Source organism: Amblyomma americanum, chromosome 3, assembly GCF_052857255.1.
Source record: "Amblyomma americanum isolate KBUSLIRL-KWMA chromosome 3, ASM5285725v1, whole genome shotgun sequence".
Classification (NCBI taxonomy): Eukaryota; Metazoa; Arthropoda; class Arachnida; order Ixodida; family Ixodidae; genus Amblyomma; species Amblyomma americanum.
The window spans coordinates 80,723,941-80,743,015 of NC_135499.1; the positions used below are offsets into that span (position 1 = coordinate 80,723,941).

Genomic DNA, 19,075 nt, shown 5'->3' on the forward strand with positions numbered 1-19,075 from the left:
CTGCTGCCTTGCGCGTCCCAGCGCCTTGCGCGTCTAAGTAAAGCAACTAAACCAGCCCTGCTTACGTCAACTGTTTCTCGGTGACAATATCGCATGCGGGAAAACATATATCGGCTAAACGGGCCGCTGTCTCAATGGCCACTTGGAAGGCCCTAACTGCGGGATTTCAAAGGACGGTTATCACTCTGTAAGACGAGGTCCAGCAACAGGTGTTGAGGCATTCTCGGGTGTCCAAGCATTCCTCTTGGTCGCTGTACCCCGTCCTTCAAATAGTGGCCGCCCTTCAGTTCCTTATTACGCTCCCGCCATATAGCCTCCTTCTACCACAGTAACCTTCTTTCACAGTGGTTCCTCTGTTAGCCACTCTCAGGCTATACATTACTGGGCACTTGTCATACCCTACTCCCGATGTAATCAACCTACGGGCGGTTCCCGATCAAACCTTCCTCCCGTCGTGGATTGTTCCTCTCTCATCATAAGCTCTTCCTTCCGCGGTAAGCATACTCTGGATGGTTCATGTGGTAACCACAGACCAGGCGTTCATTCCTCCGTTCTCGTTATAACATCCTCCTTCCGCGGTAACTTCCATTAGGCTTGTTTTGCTGGTAACCCGGACCGGTTGCACAAATCTCCGATCTCATCATTTTTTAATTCTACAGTAGCCGCTCACTGGTCACTCACTGCTACAATTTGGAACCCGAGGAACGGGATCTTAACAGCTGCCGCATTAAATTGAAAGGAGGCTCATAGAAACTGGTATCTACCAGTGCGCGTGGTAGGTGCCAGTGATAGATGCCAGTGCGCGTTAAAGATCGCCAAGTGGTCTAAATTACTCCAGAGTCCTCAAAAACGGCAAGACTTTCTTCCTGTCTTCTTTCATTACCTTCTTTATCACTTCGTTACACGTGAGACAGTTACTGCACCGTTTCCTTTCCTCAAATCCAATTTTCAATTTTTTTCCACTTTTTAAGCAGGGAAAAAGGCGTGGCAGTACGTGAATTGGTAGTAATATACCATGTCAGAAAAAGCGGGAGCACCTCTGCTCACACTGCATCATTGGAAATTCATAAAATATAAATGTATGCCGCGGAATTAATGATACAAGACTATCGGTAACAGTGTAACTATCGAACTATCCATGATAAAAAAACTATCGATAGTGGTATCGATAGTAGTATCGATAGTACTATCGATGGTAGTATCGATAGTACTATCGATAGTTATATCGACAGCCCCATCAATAATATTTTCTAACTGTCCAAGCTACCTTTTAAACTGAATTGTCCCGCTTTTGCGTATCAATTTATTGTGGTGGTCATTTTATTTTAACTGTAGCAAGATCTCACAACCCCGTCAGTTATGTTTAAAATTCGTTAACTTGTATACAGCTCAGCGTATAGAAGAAAAAATGCACTAGACTTGCACAGTGCATGTGGCATGCTATCATGAGCTACAGCAATTAATGTTCATTGTTCTTTTTGCGTCGTCTTGTTGCATTATACGTCATGCAATCTAGTGTCTTCGTTACGATGTGATACATAAAAAATATATTTATGTAGAACGGCTTCCTGCAATCTACAATTTTTTGCTTATATTTAACTTTTATATAGTTGGTGTATCAAGATGTCCTTCTTATTTGTTATTCCATTTGAAATGCCTCCGAGGTATAGACCAATAAGCCACTCCTACGCTTACAACCTCACCACCGACGAAATGCTTGATAAGCATTGCCATACATTTGTACAAAGTGTATATGACCGCGCATCTTCTCGAAAAGTATGCTGCAGTGTGGGGGCGACAGTTCAATAAACAAATATCTCACAGCTCAAAATCGTGCAACAGTATTTTCTCCTAATGCATCAAGCCACGCATATATACTTCTAAAGAACAGTTTCCGTGCCATTCACATGGCGCATGTAGCGAGCCAAAAGTTCACCCCGATTCCCTTCATCTTCAATGCCTGTACTAACGGATAAACCCATTTACCTTTTTCGTGTTTTCTACCACGTTTTTGTTAAATCTTTTTCCAAAAATCAACCTGAATGAATGACAACATGTTGAACTAAAATCGTAGTGAAGATGTTACCAGGTTCTTTCTTCGCACCTCACTTCCTTCGAGAGGCTCGCTTATTTAGCATTGGACGTGTAGCCGACAGCCAGACTATGAATGATGGATGATAGACAGACGATTAAAGAAAGTTGACTTTTATAACACTTGAAAACTCTCCACAAACAAGTGTACACATAAAAAATAGAGGCTTCATACTCGGCTGTCAAAGCTGACACAAATTAACGTTCGTTCTCGCCCCTTTTATCTCATCGACCAGTGTATAATCGCTCCGGACTATCTCAGAGAGCTCGCTCCTTTCCTCGGTTACTGTCGCCACCCTGTGGGTTCGCGTACTCCTTCCGGTGGCGTTGTTCTTCTTGCTTTGCCGCTCTGCCCGGAGAGCGAACACTCTCTAGCGATGTGACCCACTCCGTGGTATTCGAAGCAGCCGCTCCGTTTCCCTGGTTTTTCACATCGCGCCCCTTCGTGCGCTCGAGTGCTGTCACCGGCTATCACATAGCTGCACCTCTACCCTTCGCATCTTCAAATATGTCGAGCTCGCCGGCTAGCTCCTTAGGCGTGAACCACTTCTTGTCCTTACGCAGCCGGATGTACTCTAGTCCTTCGGCGCTGAGTCAAGCTTTCATGTGGTCTGCTACTACTAAAGAAAAAATTTCTTCTTTTGTTTCCGCCTTTCTGGACTGGAGGTAATAGTATGTGCGCGTACGGGAGGCGAACTGCATCCACGTCTCGTCTTCCCTCTTGAGCGGCTCTTCTAAGCGCTCTTGGTACTGTGCCGGGGTCAGCTTCAGCTCATTGAGTACTGCGTCATAGGTATTGCATTCCTCGGCTCCTAGTCCCTGCAGGAGGTACCTCACCCGTTCGGTCAATGCTGGCATGGTGAGGTGCACGCGACTATCGTCTGGCACATTGTACGAAACTACCATGCTTTCTACCTCTGCGAACCATAATGGTACGTCCACATCATCGGGCAGGTTGTGACCCTTTAGAATTTAAGCGCACTAAGTATAAATGCAATGATGAACTTACTAAGGGACTTTTTGTTCAGAAATAAATCTTTTATCCGTCTACGATATGTTTATTAAATGCAAGAATTGAGTATTACTGACAATCAATTGTCGCAAATGTGCTGGGGTGGCACGAGGGTTATGGTACTTGGCTGCTGACTACAAAGACACGGGTTCGGTTCCAGCCACGGCGGCTCTAATTCGATTGAGGCGAAAGGCTAGAGGCCTGTGTATTGTGCAACGCCAGTGCACGTTAAAGAACCACTGCTGGTTGAAATCATTCGGAGAACTGCACAACGCACCCCACATAGCCTGAGTCTCTTCCGTTCATTAAGCGTCATAAAACCGTGAAAGCAACAAGGTATCGCAAATATTTTGGCAATATCACTTGGCAACAAATGCAGAATATCGATAGTGTTACTATCGATAGTCTACTATCGACCGTCTTACTATCGATAGTCTCACTGACGACAGTCTCACTATCAATAGTCTTACTACCTATAGTATTATCTATGGCACTAACAATAGTCTATCTATAGTTTTTTTTACTCTATCAATAGTACTGTCGATCATACTATTATACTATAGTATTATGCTATAGTATTATACTATAGTACAGTATGATACTATAATATAGTATAGTATGATACTATAGTATTATCGATAGTATTAACAATAGTCTATGGATAGTAGCACTATCGATGATCCTATCGATAATACTATCGATAGTCTATCTATAGTAGCAGTATCGATCGTTTTTTACACTATCGATAGCTTCAAAACAACTATCGATACTATCAATGGTAAATTTTTCGATAGGTTTCCATCACTACTAGGAAAATAAAGAAATTCTTAGTCCACATGCGTGTTTTTCAATGAGAATCGCATCCTTCTGGCGTTTGCCCAGAACTTGCCCTCCCAGGCTATATTATCACCCGCGTCTCGTAAAAATTAAGTGCAATTAATACATGTCTGGTTCTTTTTTCTGCTTGTGTACCGTTGCTTCATGCGCTTCATCTCCTAGAAGCTACCAACTTATAATAAGCGATTCGGCCGAGAAAGCTGTGTTGCAGGTAGACTTGGCTTGCAGACATTTGGAAGCCTTGCAGCGCCAGCAGACGTAGGTCGACAGAGAATGGACAGACTCCACCGCTGTGTCCGTTCTCTGTCGCCCTTCGTCTGCCAGCGCTGCGTGCCTTAAAAATGCCGGCCCAGCAGTGATTCTGATATTACTTGCGTGCGTTAGTGCTAGCTGATACGAGTGAAAACAATGGTACAGCGAAACAGCGGACTACATCAAACTTGAGCACAGTGCTCGATCTGGGAATGTCTTCAAGAAAGCATTGCGTGACCCCATCAGTGCTCTACTGTTATTTCTAAAGTCTGCATAAATGGTGCCCAAGCCCCATATTCATATTTTGCTTCCTCTTTTGTTAAGCCTGAATTTAAGCATTGCTAAGTATGAAGAGGAGCTGACGATTATATGAGAAACAAGTGTAAAGAAGGCGAAGACATGCCATCGCATAATGATAAAGGGCAAGACGGGAGTTTTTCCAACATCTAAATTTAATGATTTCATATTATACCTTCGACTGACCTGCGTCTGGCACAAGAAACTGATTTACAAATTAGTAAAACAATTTTAAAGCAACAAAAACATTAAAAAGGCAGAAAATGTCGTCTCGTGGCTGGGAATGATGCTCTTGTTGGCGCAGAAATAACGTCAAGAATATCATTAGAAAAGTACTCCTACGACCTTGATTGGTTCAAATAACCACTGAAAATGATGAATTCGTTCTTAAAACGCCTAAACCGATCTAATAAAAGATTCAAATTTGTTCTTCTCCCGGGGAGCAGGAAATAAAGTTTGCGACGGCGAAATTAACGTTTGGGACGGCGAAAACACAGTGTTGCCCGCAAAAATCATCTGAACACCAGCCACGTGAGGCAGCAAACAATGAAATCCCACGACTGCCAAATCTGGTTTTAGTATAACACGTGCATCTCAATAGAAATACCGGAAGTGCCCCTTTCGCCGCCCTGTAATTTTTCTTCTGAGATTCTGTGAGAAACAAAATTTCATGCCGCTGAGAAGTTGAGGGCAGTTGGTCACTTCATGGAGAAGTTTGAAAAGGATGGTTCTGTCGGCTTTCCTGCGTCAGGAATGCAAAGATTCTGTTAGAGAGAGGCTGGGAACGTGGGAGGCAGCGAGTGTGGTTCTTCTTCCCTTACCTACAATAACGGTGTTTAGTTATGACGAACAGCTTCAATTGAACTTCTATAAGGTGTTTTTTTAACTGGCTAGTGCTCTTGGCAAAATCTTGGCAAACTCCCTGAGACTGCGCGCTCCCTTCTTTCCTCTGGGCAAGAATCCCATCTACCTGCCCTCTCTCTACCATGCAGAAACGGATAATGATGAACTTAAACAGCAGTAAAGGTCGATAGAGGTAAATGGACTGTTAAATTCCTTAGACACGACTAACTGTACGGAGGGTTCGCAATGCGTTCCTGGGGATGCGGTTTGCCTGCGTATATAGAAACTAAGAGGACAGTCAAAAACAGTAGCGAAGTCCCGCATTTCATCCTCGCGAAAACTAGGTTCCCATATGTCCGATATGGTATATCGATGGCGTTAGTTTTTTGCATGCACAAAGCAAATTATCTCTTTGTACTGCTGAGTACGAATTTGTTGACAATTTACGAGACGACGGAAGCAGAGATATCCTTGATGGAGAAGTGTGCAGTCATTACTATTGAAAACTTTTTTAGATATCTTAATGTCGTTAGCGTAAAGGAGGAATGATGAATGTTAGAAAGTAGCACCAATGTCATTTAAGGACAAGCAAAATAGGACTGGTGGGAGGGCGGAATCCTGCGGCCCACCATTTGTGGCTGAGTACATTTTCGAGGTCTGCTGAGCGGCAGTCACATATCATATGCGGTCAGTAGGATATTCCAATAATAAGTAAGAGTGCCAATATTGTAGCAGGATTGGCTGACTCCGAAATATGTTAGGAGAGTATTGAATGACCACCTACATAAAAGGCTTTAGTAAGGTCACAGGTAGCACATGATACCGGGACGATATTAGAAATCCGTTGGAGAAGCATGACCCTCAGTAGGTCCAGAGTCCCAAATGTGCATCTAATATTGGCAGAACCACTCATTAACACATTAAATGATGGCCCTGGTTGTCAGTGGCTTTTCCAGTATTGGCTGTGTTGTCATCAATTAATGGCGATCACGGGCCAGGTTAGCCAGAATGCTCCTACTCTTTCCTATTGCTGGCTATGCCATCTTATAATCATGGCTATCACGAGCCATTTTGGCTGGAGTTCCCCTGTGTTTTCCAGAAATGGCTATACTATTCTAGAAAGCTGCCTATGTTGGCTTAACTTTGCCGTCACTCATCCAGTGTTAAAAGTATACTGGCAAACGCTGGTCAACCTTGTGCAATCTGCTAAAACAACATGACAACGTTCAATATTACTGCCACAGAGAGATAGAAATTTTACAATTTTTCAAACTAGCAAACACTGACTGGAGCTCTCTATAAGAGGTGTGAGGCCCGTGTATAGGATATAGCCATGAAGTATGGGATAGAGCTTATGTTGTATAGGGTGTATGCGTGTACTATCTGTAACGCAGCTTCTTTTTTTTTGTGCCAGCTCTCTGCTGTACTGCTTTAGGCTGCTCCTTTTGTTACGGGGGCAGAGACCTCGTCAGGCAACCATGCCTTTAGTCTCTGCCACCCGCAGGATGATACAACAACTGGCCTGTGTACGTTCAAAAAGTAGATGTTTAACGTTATAGCATTCGAGTTGTATTGAAGTAGTAAGCGCTCTGCTATTACTCTCCTACTACAACTACTTATATTCTATAATATTACCTGCTACGCGGACTTTTAAGTGGCATTTGAGTGAAATGGTACTCAGCACTTGAAATGTCATTTGGACCGGACGAAGTTCCGCGGTGCTTCACAAAATTTTCTAAACACATTCAGAAGCACTCTAAACGCATTCGCTCGCTGTATAGCAATGGCGCGCCTGCGATCGAGTTTTGTTTTTTGCCCGTTCGCCGAATTTGAGTGGCAAAGCGATGTGACGACGACTTCGGTGGTGGTCAGTGGACTGTGCATATTCAGCCACAGAGCAACCGGTGTGTCGCATAAGACCGACAACCACACCTTCCAGACCAACCACCACAGATCTACATAATTCTATCGTTAATGCAGCGCAACTAGAAGCGGCTGCAACTGACCAGAAAAATTGCTTTTAGAAGTCCCGTGAATTTCATACTGAACGAAAGCGCGCTGGCGTGACCGAGTGGAAATCATTCGTGTAATTTTACATGGCTTAGCGAAGCCGCTAATACACAAAATATATTCTTTGTTTGAGAAGTGCACAGACAGAGCTCATACTGTTGCCTTCGTCCGATTTCTGGGCATAACAACTCGTCTATTTCTCATAAAATTTATGCATTAAAAAGCGTGTTTTCACGCTCTCCCCTCGGGAGTATCTGGAAACCAGCCCAAATGAGTTTACTTCTAAAAAAATAACTTTCATTTCTTTAAATGTTTTAATTCAAAAAGGACTTCTTTGCTTCATTCTAGAGAATTCACTGGCACACTGCGCAGCGGGTGTCTGCTTAATGTAGATACTGAGTGAAACGTAATAGCTTAGTGCAAGTGTATTCGCTAAGCCGATCTTGTAGAGCAGTTTTTTAGCAATGTCCAGAAACGGAGCAGTGGCCTCGTAATTTTAATTATAAGATGCGCACGCGCGGAATACTACTCCGGCGCTTCATAAACGCACGCGGTCACGCGCTAAAAGACCCCAACGCTTCCGTATGTCGTTCCCTCTGATGACGCCTTCCCATGTGTTTTCTGATTTGCTATTTCCATCCTTTTCTGCAAATCGTAATGATGTAAATTGTTGTTTTTTGTGCATTTTTTGTTGTCTTGTGTTATTTTTAATCTATAGCCTATAGCTCTTGCTCACTTCTTTGCTTATTTAGTCACAAATTATTTCTTTTGCTTTCGAACATCACCTTTATTGATAAAAACATCGGAAGTAGTTGATAAACACAATTCAATACGTTTTTGTTCATTTTTAATTTTTACGTGAAACTTCAACAGCAGCAAAAATTTCAGGATTCTTCGATGACCAGTGAATAAATCTACTGACTAGTGTTAGACGCAAGTTAAGCTAGCTTGTTTTCCACATGTACCTTATAGAAAACTATGAAAGTGCCCACATTCTGCACGTATATCATTTTGTTTATTGTTTTATATTTTAGTTATTTTATGGCAACATTTTAAGCCATATCGAACTAAAAGAAGACATATCACACGGCCCTACAAAAAAATTCAGGGGGGCACTTTGTTGACCGAAAGTGCGGTGAGACGAAAGCCTTTAGCGCGGTGTAGATGCTTGCGTCACTGATGTGCGGTTAAGATGTTAAGTATTTACGTTTGCCCGCATTGTGAGACTCCATTGAAGCGAGCGCTGGGAGGGAGGATGCGCGCCACCCAACTCGGACGACCGCTGGCGCCAGCTCGCGCATGCGCAGTAAACTGCTAATGACGCAATATGACCTCCGAGATCACCCACAAGCGCTAGCGCGAAAGCTTGTAATGGCCCATCCTCTGTCCGTCCATCTATTCGTCCGTTACGCTCTTGCACCTGTGGCCTCCGAAATCACCTGCACGCGCTCACATACGGACGGAGGATGAGCCGTTTAAGGCTTTCGCTAGCGCGTGTGGGTGATTTCGGAGGCCATAGGCACAAGAGCGTAACGGACGGACGGACGGACGGACGGACGAAGGATGAGCCGTTAAAGGCTTTCGCCTTAAAAATTACAGATTGCACTCAAGTCTGCTTCAGAACGCAATGAAAGATATTTCTTACGAACGCTTAAGATTTTGCTTAAGAACCCTTAAAAATGATATTTCCACCCCTAGTTCATTCTCTCTCCAATAATGAGGCGCGCATTTGGAGGCGGTTACAAGCTAGAAATTACATCGGCCCTCTGGGTCTACTTGACACACGCCGGGGATGAAAATTACTCAAAATATAAAAATTGCGGTGAAAGGGGAACTCTTCATCGCATAATTTGGGAATGCGCCGATTCCCCAGGCGCCGGCCTAAACATCAACAGTAGAGAAGCCTGGGGAATTTCGCTGCGGAGCGAGGAACCCGCAATCCGGCAGCAAGCCACTTGCCTGGCGGCTGAGGCTGTTAAAGGGACACTGAAGAGAAATTGAAGTGACTTGTATCGATAGAATGCCAGCTCCTGATCACAAAAACGCCACTTTTACTGAAAACAAAGCTCTTGTATGGTAGAAAATAACCAGAACCAAAATACAGGTATCGCCGCCACAGGCCAATCCCGCAAGTACAAGCATGGTGAAGCCAAAGGACAAGAGATGCCACCTTGGAGGAATTTTCCTCCCTACATTATTGTGCGAATCTCTGAAGCTGACAAATGACGGTTGCGCGGTTCAATATTGGAGTAAGTGTTGTTTTAAAACCAATAGTGCGCTATTATCGCACAAGGAAGGCAGACAAAAGACAACCTGAATGTCGTAAGCAAAGAAAACCGATGCTTGGTGGGGCGCCACAGGCTGCCAGGGGAGTTTCGAATTTTTATGGCGCTTCCCGTCTATGAGCTTTGCGTGCCCCGTGGTTTTGTTTTTGACGCGCATCGATATACAAGCCGCGAACAGCAGAAGAACCCCAAGTGCCGCTTCAAGTGATAGTTAACCTTTCAACGAGCCTGTTAAGGCTGGTCAAATGATCGCCACGGTCGATGAAAAAATATGATGACACGATTGTCGGTGATCGTACCACGCAGTTCGCAGTATAAAGAGCACTTGCTCTTCGCACGCTCGCTTATAGAAAAGGCAATCCATGCGAACCAACTATTTTGAGGACAACAAGCTACTGCCACAGACGATGTTTGAATTCAGGGCACAGTTGTCCACCCATTATGTGCTTCTGCAACTCAAACGCGAATTCCCGCGCGCCGAAATAGTAACCGAGCGCTTCTAAACCTCGACCTCAAGAGAGCGTTTAACAATGTCAAGCACACCACGATCCTCAACAAAGTCATCAGCACGAACTGTGCCCAACGAGTCTACTCCTACATCTGAGATTTCCTTACGGACAGAACCGCCAACATCAGCACCAGCACAAAACGAACAACGCATGTGATGATGGACACGAGAGGCACTCTGCAAGGGGCAGTACTATCCCCACTTCTTTTCAACATTGAGCTTCTTAATCTCCCACCCCTTCTTAATCGGGTACAAGGGATACGCCACGCCCTGTACGCTTATGATATAATCATCTGGATACCACGGGAAGTATCGGAATGTTTGAAGAACAACTGCAAACAGCACCAAGAACAATTCACAAATATGCACGGGCGTGTGTACTAATGTGCTCTCCCGAAAAATCGGAACTGATAATCTTCCGTCAACCCAGTAACCAGGACCCCATTGACATCAACGTTGACAAGTTACCCAACAAGGAAGTTGAGACTCTCAAGATACTAGCTCTGTACATAAATAACAACACAACTACCTTCTCACCCTCTAGAAACTCCGGCTAGTGAGCAAGCAAGTCAACAGGATGAACGCCAAGATAACGACGCGGAAATCAGGGAGTCGAGAAGAAGATAGTCTGCGACCGGTGCAGGCTTTCGTCGAATTCCGTGTCGTCTACGCAGCACCCTACCTCCGCCTCAAGAAGCTTGACATCAAAAACATCGACGTCATAATCAGAACCACCTACAAAAATGCCCCGGGCCTCCCTCTTGCGTCATCGAGGGACCGGATCTTATGGCTGGGCGTCCACAACATGATAGACGAGCTGATAGAGGCACACCTCACGGCGCGGCTGGCACGGCTCTCCACTACTCGGACTGGCCGACAAGTCCTCAGTGATTTAAACACCAATTGCCGCCAACAGCCAGACACCAGAAACGACACCACAGCCTCATGGAGAAGACAATTCAAGGCAGCTCCACTGTCCAGAAATATTCACCCCGATTTTTACCAGTCACGACGACAAACTCAAGCCGAAGTAATGGAAAGCAGTACGGCGGGCGCGAGGGCGTATTCTCTGTCGATGTTTCAGGTATTGAGCAAGGAATGGCGGCCGTCGCGGCAGTGCACCAAAATAAAACAATGGACGGACTAGTACAGCCTATCCTTGACATACTGGTTGCGGAAGAAGTGGCGATTGTTGTATCTGCCACACACACTACCTCAGAATATATTGTTACAGTTTCACAGACAGCGAATCGCAATTACTTCAGGGGCAGGATCGCACCGCTAGAAGCTAAAATCCTGCAATAAAGCTGCACACGTGGCTACCAACCTACAAATAAACACTTAATATGGGTACCAGGTCACCACGGCATCCCAGGAAACGAGAGCGCGCAAGCCTCAGGCCGATCATTGCTGCCCCAGGCACCCAGTACGGATGTCGTGGAACCTCCTTCCCCGCTACTAACTTACACCGACATACTTCAGCACTTAAGATTATCCTGTCGGGTCTACCCTCCACCGCCTAAGACACTAGACAAAGGGGAAGAACTACACCTCCAAAATCTACAGACTAGCTCTTACAACAACCCACGGAGACTACATGCAATAGATCCGGAGTCATTTGACTCACAATGCGAATTTTACGGGGAGAAGGCAGACCTGTATCATATTGTGATAAAGAAGAACTGAGCAGTGGCGTGGGCAGGATTGCTCACGCCAGGTCGTCCGCCATTAAAATCTTTCTGTAGCCATCTGTCATCTCATCTCATTCATCAGCTTGCCGTCGCATAATATTTGGTGTGAGGTCCTCGGGTCTTTTCATCGTCATCCTGGTCCCGGTCCTGCGCCTGCCGTGGACGTCGGCCGTGTGTACCTTGTCCGCCTCGCCCGACTCTGCCCCAGCCCACCAGACCTGAACCGAACTCTGCGCTCACCACAGCTCCGTCCCCCGCCCGGGCCAGAAGACACGTTGAACTGACAACGTTGCCGCAACCAGGAATGACCCGACTGACCCGAGGCGCTGCCCACACATGTCGCCACCGCCCCCCTGCCCCTGCCGTTCGGTGCGTCCGAGGACCTCGGCCGTCGGCGCCTGGCAACCTGCAGACACGGACCGCCTGCTTCGTGGACCGGGACTCATTCACCTATCGTGTCATCTTTGGCGGCAAGCTCTTCACCTCCTTCTTCTGCATTCACCAATTTTTCAAGCCTATCGCCATCTACAGCATTTCATTTTAACTGCTGATCTGCTCGTTCCCGATCGCGACGATCCCCCGGCGGCCCCGTGTAGTGTGACGAAAAAGAAGACGAACTGTGCAGTGGCTACAGCAGGAGTGCACGCGCCTGGCCATCCGCCATTAAAATCATTGTGTAGCAATCTGTCATCTCATCTCATTCGTCAGCTTGCTGTCACGTAACAATATGTTGTGGGCCTCCCAACAAAATCAGGCGGTCACTCTTAATAACCAGCCAACGCAGGAGGGGTGGGAGGCGCACCCCTGACCAGCTCGGCACCCCTAACCAGCTCGGAAAAAAAACTCATCGGAAGTGTCCGGATGACAGCCTACGCCAATGGGGTTCCGGACTGAGAGATCCAACCGCCAACACAACTTCTAGACAATTTCATTAAAATATTTTCAACACCACCGAACATGGTGCTTTTCGTGCGGCTTTGCAACAATACTTTGACGCTTCCGCCTTTCTCAGCCCCTTGTTCCTTATAGGTGTTGCCTTCTTGACTGCACATGACTCATTCATCGAGAATTGCTAACCTCCCCCCACACATTTTTCGGCCCCGGCCTCCAGTGTCTTTTTAGCCCCATATCTCCCCACTTCTTGTCCCGGCTATGCCCTTTTCCAGGTACAGCGCTAACCCCCTATCCGGTGACGCGCAATTTTTTCTGTCTGATTTTACTCACTTTCTCGAAGCTATTTTCCCTGGCGCACAGCTACGCGTTTCGCCCTACAACAACAAAAAACTAGCAGTCACAAGACAAGCATCAACAGTATTTCGCTTATTGCATCCGAACACAAACATTACTGTGAGCTATAGATAATAGTCGCTTTATATAACTATCCAAGGATTGACTCCCCTGCCACTTTGATTGCAATTAATCAAACTTGACGGCTTGAATCACAAAGCACCAAATTTAGTGCGGAGGTTCTTGCTCTCTCTTTAAATAATAAACTAGGTCTGCACCTTTCTTGATGTTTAACGTCGTTTTCCAGTAGCCAAACAGGGTACCATCATCCTATAAATTTAAACCAGATGTTCTATTAAGTAGAGCACTATAACGTTTAGTTTCCTGCACGGACAACAATAAGTATGTGATTGCCCAGTGATATCTATTCATTTTTTATTCACAATATCTTCCAGGCCTCTGTTCAGAGTACTAAGAAGGAGGGTTAAAAGTCGAATTAGTACGCAGACCAGAAGTAAACATAAAGCCAGCGCTGAACCAACTACCGCTATAAGCGCCTTTCCGTACTCTCGTTTCGGTTTGATTTCACTATTGGGTATGCCCACCCTGCTTGGAACGAGTATCATCAGTATTTTATCACTAAATAAAAATAGAAAATTACGAGCAACATGATCCCAAGAAACTAGACGTCATGACAATTCGCAAAAGCCAACCGCTGTCATGTTCAACACTGGAACCAGTCTTGTTTAGGAAGTGAGTGGAGTATAGGATACCACTTTCCAACATCGGCTTTCCAACATGCCGCAGCCCTACACACACGCTTTTCCATTCCACATGGGGTGCCCCAATCTGCCAGGGCACCACCCACCCATCCTTTCACGCGCTATCTTCTCTTTGGATGATGCCCTCTGCGGCGCAGACACACAAGACCAGCAACGGCTGATCGCGGGTGAACTCAGGATGGCGACAGACGACGGAGCTCTGGACTAAGGGCCCCGGCCGAAGAGGATGGCGACCAACCCTCAATATGCCATTGGTTGAATAAAATGTTTGCCTATTCTTCCTGCCGACGCATGTTGTGTCGTCTGGCCTCTGCATCGGTGTGCGTTCAACAGAGCATGCGACGTTGTTCTCGTCCACAGTGTGAAGAGTAATGTTTTTGTTCTTTTTACAAATAAAGTACTGAAAATACGCTCGACCGTATACGTCTTTCTTCAGTCCTTATGCGTTCACGCTTCAGGCACCTTCTCCATTCACTGAAAGTGAAAGAAAAGCAGCCGCAATTTTTAACCGCATGTTTTGTTGTAGCTTTTGTGGCCACATGTACACGTAAATTACCTTCGGTGTTGGGTCGCCATGTTCACCGCAAATTTCTGGCTTAGGTTATTCGATGAGCGACCCTACGCCTGGGAATAAACTGTTGAGCCTGCTGAACACAAAGGTGCAGTCCTATAACCCAGGTAATGACTACCCTGTGAAAGGCTGCTCATGGTTGACGCCTTCAACGACACAAGGGGACGAAGACATCAATTTTACAATGACGCACGGCCACATTTCTAACCTTGTACAGCCGGGCCTCAAACCAAGGTAAGATTGCTAACACTTTCACTAAGCATGGATGCTAAGAACACGCTGAATGACAAGATTTATTAAACAATCTTCGCTTACAATCCTTTAGAAGAGATAAAAATCTGGCTTTTTTGGGAGCGCTTGCCAAATTGTGTCGCTCTTACTGTTGACGTTGGCTGGCATTACATTTAGGGACCGCCAGGCTTGCGTGTCTTGGCAGTGATAACCATATTTAGGGAAAGCTTTCCGCTGTTTTTTAGCACTGGCGAGTTTTAAAAAATTGATGCTTTTGCAAAGTTTTTCACTTTCTTTTGGATTTAGAAATCTAAGCTAAACGATGCCTGTCAAAAGTGGCGTTGATTGCCTCAGATGCACTACGGTGGTAAAAATGTCTAGGGTAGAATATTAGGGTCATTGTTTCAGAAACCGGTACTTGGTAAAAATATGTTGACACTTTTTTGCAGCGTCAGCTAAAGAAATTAATTCTGGATGATCCATTTTTAGTCAAGCATGCTGGAAAAGTAGTTGAATTTTTTAAGCTCCAGCACAATAGACCGATTTTGAGATGTTCAGCCTTGTAAAGAACATATTATTCCATTCCTCATGGCGACCTACCGAAATGCATCAATGAATGCATTGACAAATTTGGTTCAGTATCTTTTCAAAATGACAGTGGCATTCCAGTAAAAGGATTCCTGGAACATTTAGGAGCTTATCTAAAATGAGCTTTTGCAACAAGCTACGATAATATTTTCCCCAAAAGCAAGATATCTGCATTTGTTTTGTCATTGCCCGGTAATTAAACGACTTGTATTTGGCTAAACAAGATAAATTAGTGAAGAGTAGTATTGAAGGCACAAATCTACAAAAAGAACTTTCGTTTTGTAGATGACTATCTTGTGCTTCTTTATAGCAATCAAGGTACCTTTCATGTTGAATATGAAAAGGCTTTGGTCATTTTCTCATAATGCGTATCGCCATTAAGTTAGACGTATCAACTGCCAAATAATAGATTTTTGAGATTTTTGGAATTGGGTTTTTGTTTCAAGAAGGATCACCTTTGCTGGTCTTATGAACCAAGGGGCAAAAAACTACCAATTCTTCACTTTGACTCAGCCCACTTTAAGTTAGTAAAAAAAATTCTAGTCCAAGGAATTTTTAGAAGCACGCAAATTAAATCTTGTATTCACTAAATTGAAACCAGTTTTTTAACGCAAAAGAAAAAATTAGAAAAGGCGGGTTACTCTACAAAGCTATTGACCTCAGTTGCAAAAGCAATGCCAAGAAAATCAAAACAGTCTGCTTCCCAACATAAAACAAATAAACCACCAAAAATAAGGTAGCCGTTATGCGCTACTTGCGTCACATTTAGCACAATATCAAGAGAACTGGAAAACGAGTTGGCGTTGAGGTCATCTTCAGTGCTCTTGAGAGATTTTCCCAGCTTTGCAAGCGGCTCAATGAACCACGGAAAAAGACCAGTAATTGCAACATTCAGCACCAACAGAATTTCGTGCAGTGCACAGATTCAGTTGCCTATTCTATTCCTTTGTCTTTTGGTGAGGTTGTCTAATTGAAAGACTAAAAGAGCATGCCTACAACGTAAGTGTTCACAAGTGCCGCCACATTGGTATCCATTGTCGGGATTGTGAAGCTGTGGAAACGGGCTGTTTGCCTCAATTTAACCCTTTCAGCCCTGAATTATTTATATGGCGCGGAAATTTTTTTTTTGCCTTAAGTACTCTAATTACCCAACAAAAAGCATGTTACAATCAAATATTACCTTTTGGACTCATTGGTGTTCGAGATTGGATCATGTCCTATATATAGGACATCAGGGCTTGGAGGTTGTCAGAAATCAAAACACAAAGTTGCAATCTGAAGTTTATTTTCAAACAGAAACAGTTGTTTGGAGCTTTTTCTAGCAAAGGCTTAGGCTATTGCGTATGGAAGGCTCGAAAGCAGTTCTTTGCTGCAGATAAGCAAAGGTGCACATTGCACTTTTGGCACTTCACCTTGGGCTTGCCTTTGCATCCTTCAAGCTTGCATCGCTGCTGCTCTTCCTCTACTGAAGGCAAGTGACCAGTTTGGTCGTACCGAATGTCTTGGATTGGCCTCACTTCAATCAAGTTCGGCCTCTTCAGCGGCTGAAGTGGAGAGGAAAATGGCCGTCCGAGCTTCCGTGGCAACCCGGCAGAGCAAGCTTTTGCCAAGCTCTCTATTACATTCAGAGTGAACTCTAGTAAATCCATTTGATCCTTCATCTTGATTTTTTGGTGCTCGGCATGGCGCCTGTATTCCAACCACGAGTTTGTGACGCACAAATTGAAAAAGTGCGTTATTACACGCAGTGTCCATTTCTTCGATCGAATTGAGGTCCTGTAGAGGGACACCAAAAAATCTGTCTTGTCTACTCCCCCCATGCTTTCGTTGTACTGCTGCACAACTGCTGGGCGTTTCACATTTATGAAAGCCCCGTCTGCTTTGCTCCACCTTGTCACATCGCCTAGATCATCAACGCCAACAAAATTCGATGCCAGGTTTACTGCTCGATTGTCCATCCATCGTGTGATCACAATTTTTCCGTCGCTGCTCACGAGGTAGTCTGATGACCCTCTTCCTTCTTTTTTCAGTTGTTTTTCCGCCTTCAAAGGGCATTTTTCAGTTCTGTTCTGGCGAATAGTGCCAGCAGCATAAATTGTTTTCTCAAGCAGCACACGGAGCACAGGCAGGGAGGTGAAATAGTTATCAAAAAACAACTTGTGCCCGATGCCATCAGGTATCCTGGATGCTAAATGGAGAACAAAGGCGCCTGTTACTCCGAACGTTTTCTTGATTTCTGAGCTAAGTTCTGTTGTGGAGCCTTGGTAAACGAGAAAATCATAAATTATTCCCGACGCACCACACAACATGAACACTTTGACGCCCCAGGGTTTGGCTTGCCTTTGATGTATTGCTTGATATCAAGCTTCCCTTTGAACGGAATGATCTGTTCATCAATGCATAGGCGCTCCTCCAAAGGAAGATTATGGCATCTTTCTTGAAATGAATTCAGAAGTGGCCTCACTTTCCACAAGCGGTCATTATTGTTGTGACCTCCATTTACATCTACAATATGAAGACAGTTCCTGAGCTTTTCAAAGCGATTCCTGCACATGTTTACAGATGCCAAAAGTTCTGTTTTCATTGAAGGCTTCCAATACATGCGCAGCCGTGGATAGCGCAGAACACCCATTGTCAAATGAAGTGCAATAAGTTTTCTGATTTCTTCTTCATTTGTCAGCACTGATTTTCCATCTTGGAAAACTGAGTATGTGTTGGTCTTGTCGGCTAACTCAATAAACACGCTTTTGGGCACATACTTTGAAAAATACTCGTAAGGCGTGAGAAGAGGATCGCGATAGCTTTCGTTCTCGTCAGCTACTGGCTTGAATTCAGCAGCTGGCTTTTCAAATGGTTTCCTGCACCAGGAGCCGTACTCTCGAGCGCTCTCTTTATCCGGCTCTTCCTCGTCAGACGAGTCAGATAGCTCCTGCTGGTTGTCCCAGTCGCCGTCCACTGCATCGTCTAGCTCACCTGCTTCGTCTACCTCTTCTTCGTCATCGTCGATGTCCGATATATCGCCGTTGCCCAGTGCAGCAAAGATAATATCCGGATCTTCGAGACGGGGCCGAAAGGGTTAAAGAAACTCTAGTAATAGCAAGGAACATAAACAAGATGCCCCGTGAAATCATTTAAGCAGTTAGTATACTATCGTTAAAGGACAACTGCATAAGCAAGCCCTCTGTTTCGCTATCAGCAAGAAAACTTGCCTATCTGACACGAAATTAGAGGCATTAGCTGTGCAACCCTCCCACCATGCCTACTCTTATTTAGCACTTTTTTCACCTTTCAGCGCATCCTATAGCTGAACTGTATGTATAGCATGGTCTTAATCTTCATTATTCCATTTTCCTTTTGGCCGCCTTTCTTTTTGGACTTTTAACTCAATATACTTTTAATACCTTTATACCTTTTATCGTTTTAGCTTTCAAGACCATGTTTTTATCACCGCTTATTTATGGCGTGTTCCTTGATGTCCATTCATTTTCTTATGCCTTTATTTATTTCTTTCCTTGATATGTGATAATGAAGAACTGTGTTGGTTGTTGCTTGCTTGTTGCCACCGCCACTTCATATAGATCCTGAGTCATTGTCCTATCAAAAAATTGTTTTCCTCTGCTTGTGCGTTATTGCCTCTGACAGGAAACTATCAAAATACGTTGTAATTTTTTCCGAAATAAAGCTGAAATTTCAGCGCGTTTGTCCGTGCAATCCTCCTTGTTTCTTATCCGTTGTTCGTTTTGCGCTGATTCTTCTGCGATCACGGTGTTCTTGAACTACTGGATGTTGAATTCGCTATCGGGTGGCTTATACCCAAGTGGCACATGTCAGCGGCCCAGTATTAGAAATC

At 44.7% G+C, this 19,075-nt stretch overlaps 1 protein-coding gene across 4 annotated transcripts in view; it reads left to right on the forward strand.

The window, feature by feature from the left end:
* The window catches only part of LOC144123106 (uncharacterized), a 47,111-nt gene that overhangs the window by 14,233 nt on the left and 13,803 nt on the right, over positions 1–19,075 (forward strand). For 3 of the 4 annotated variants that reach the window (XM_077656012.1, XM_077656013.1, XM_077656014.1), the window contains exon 2: positions 14,436–14,640. The exons of the other annotated variant lie outside the window; for it this stretch is intronic. In XM_077656012.1, coding sequence (XP_077512138.1) covers positions 14,436–14,640 — 205 coding nt within the window. The remainder of the gene's footprint in view (positions 1–14,435; positions 14,641–19,075) is intronic. 4 annotated transcript variants of the gene reach the window in all.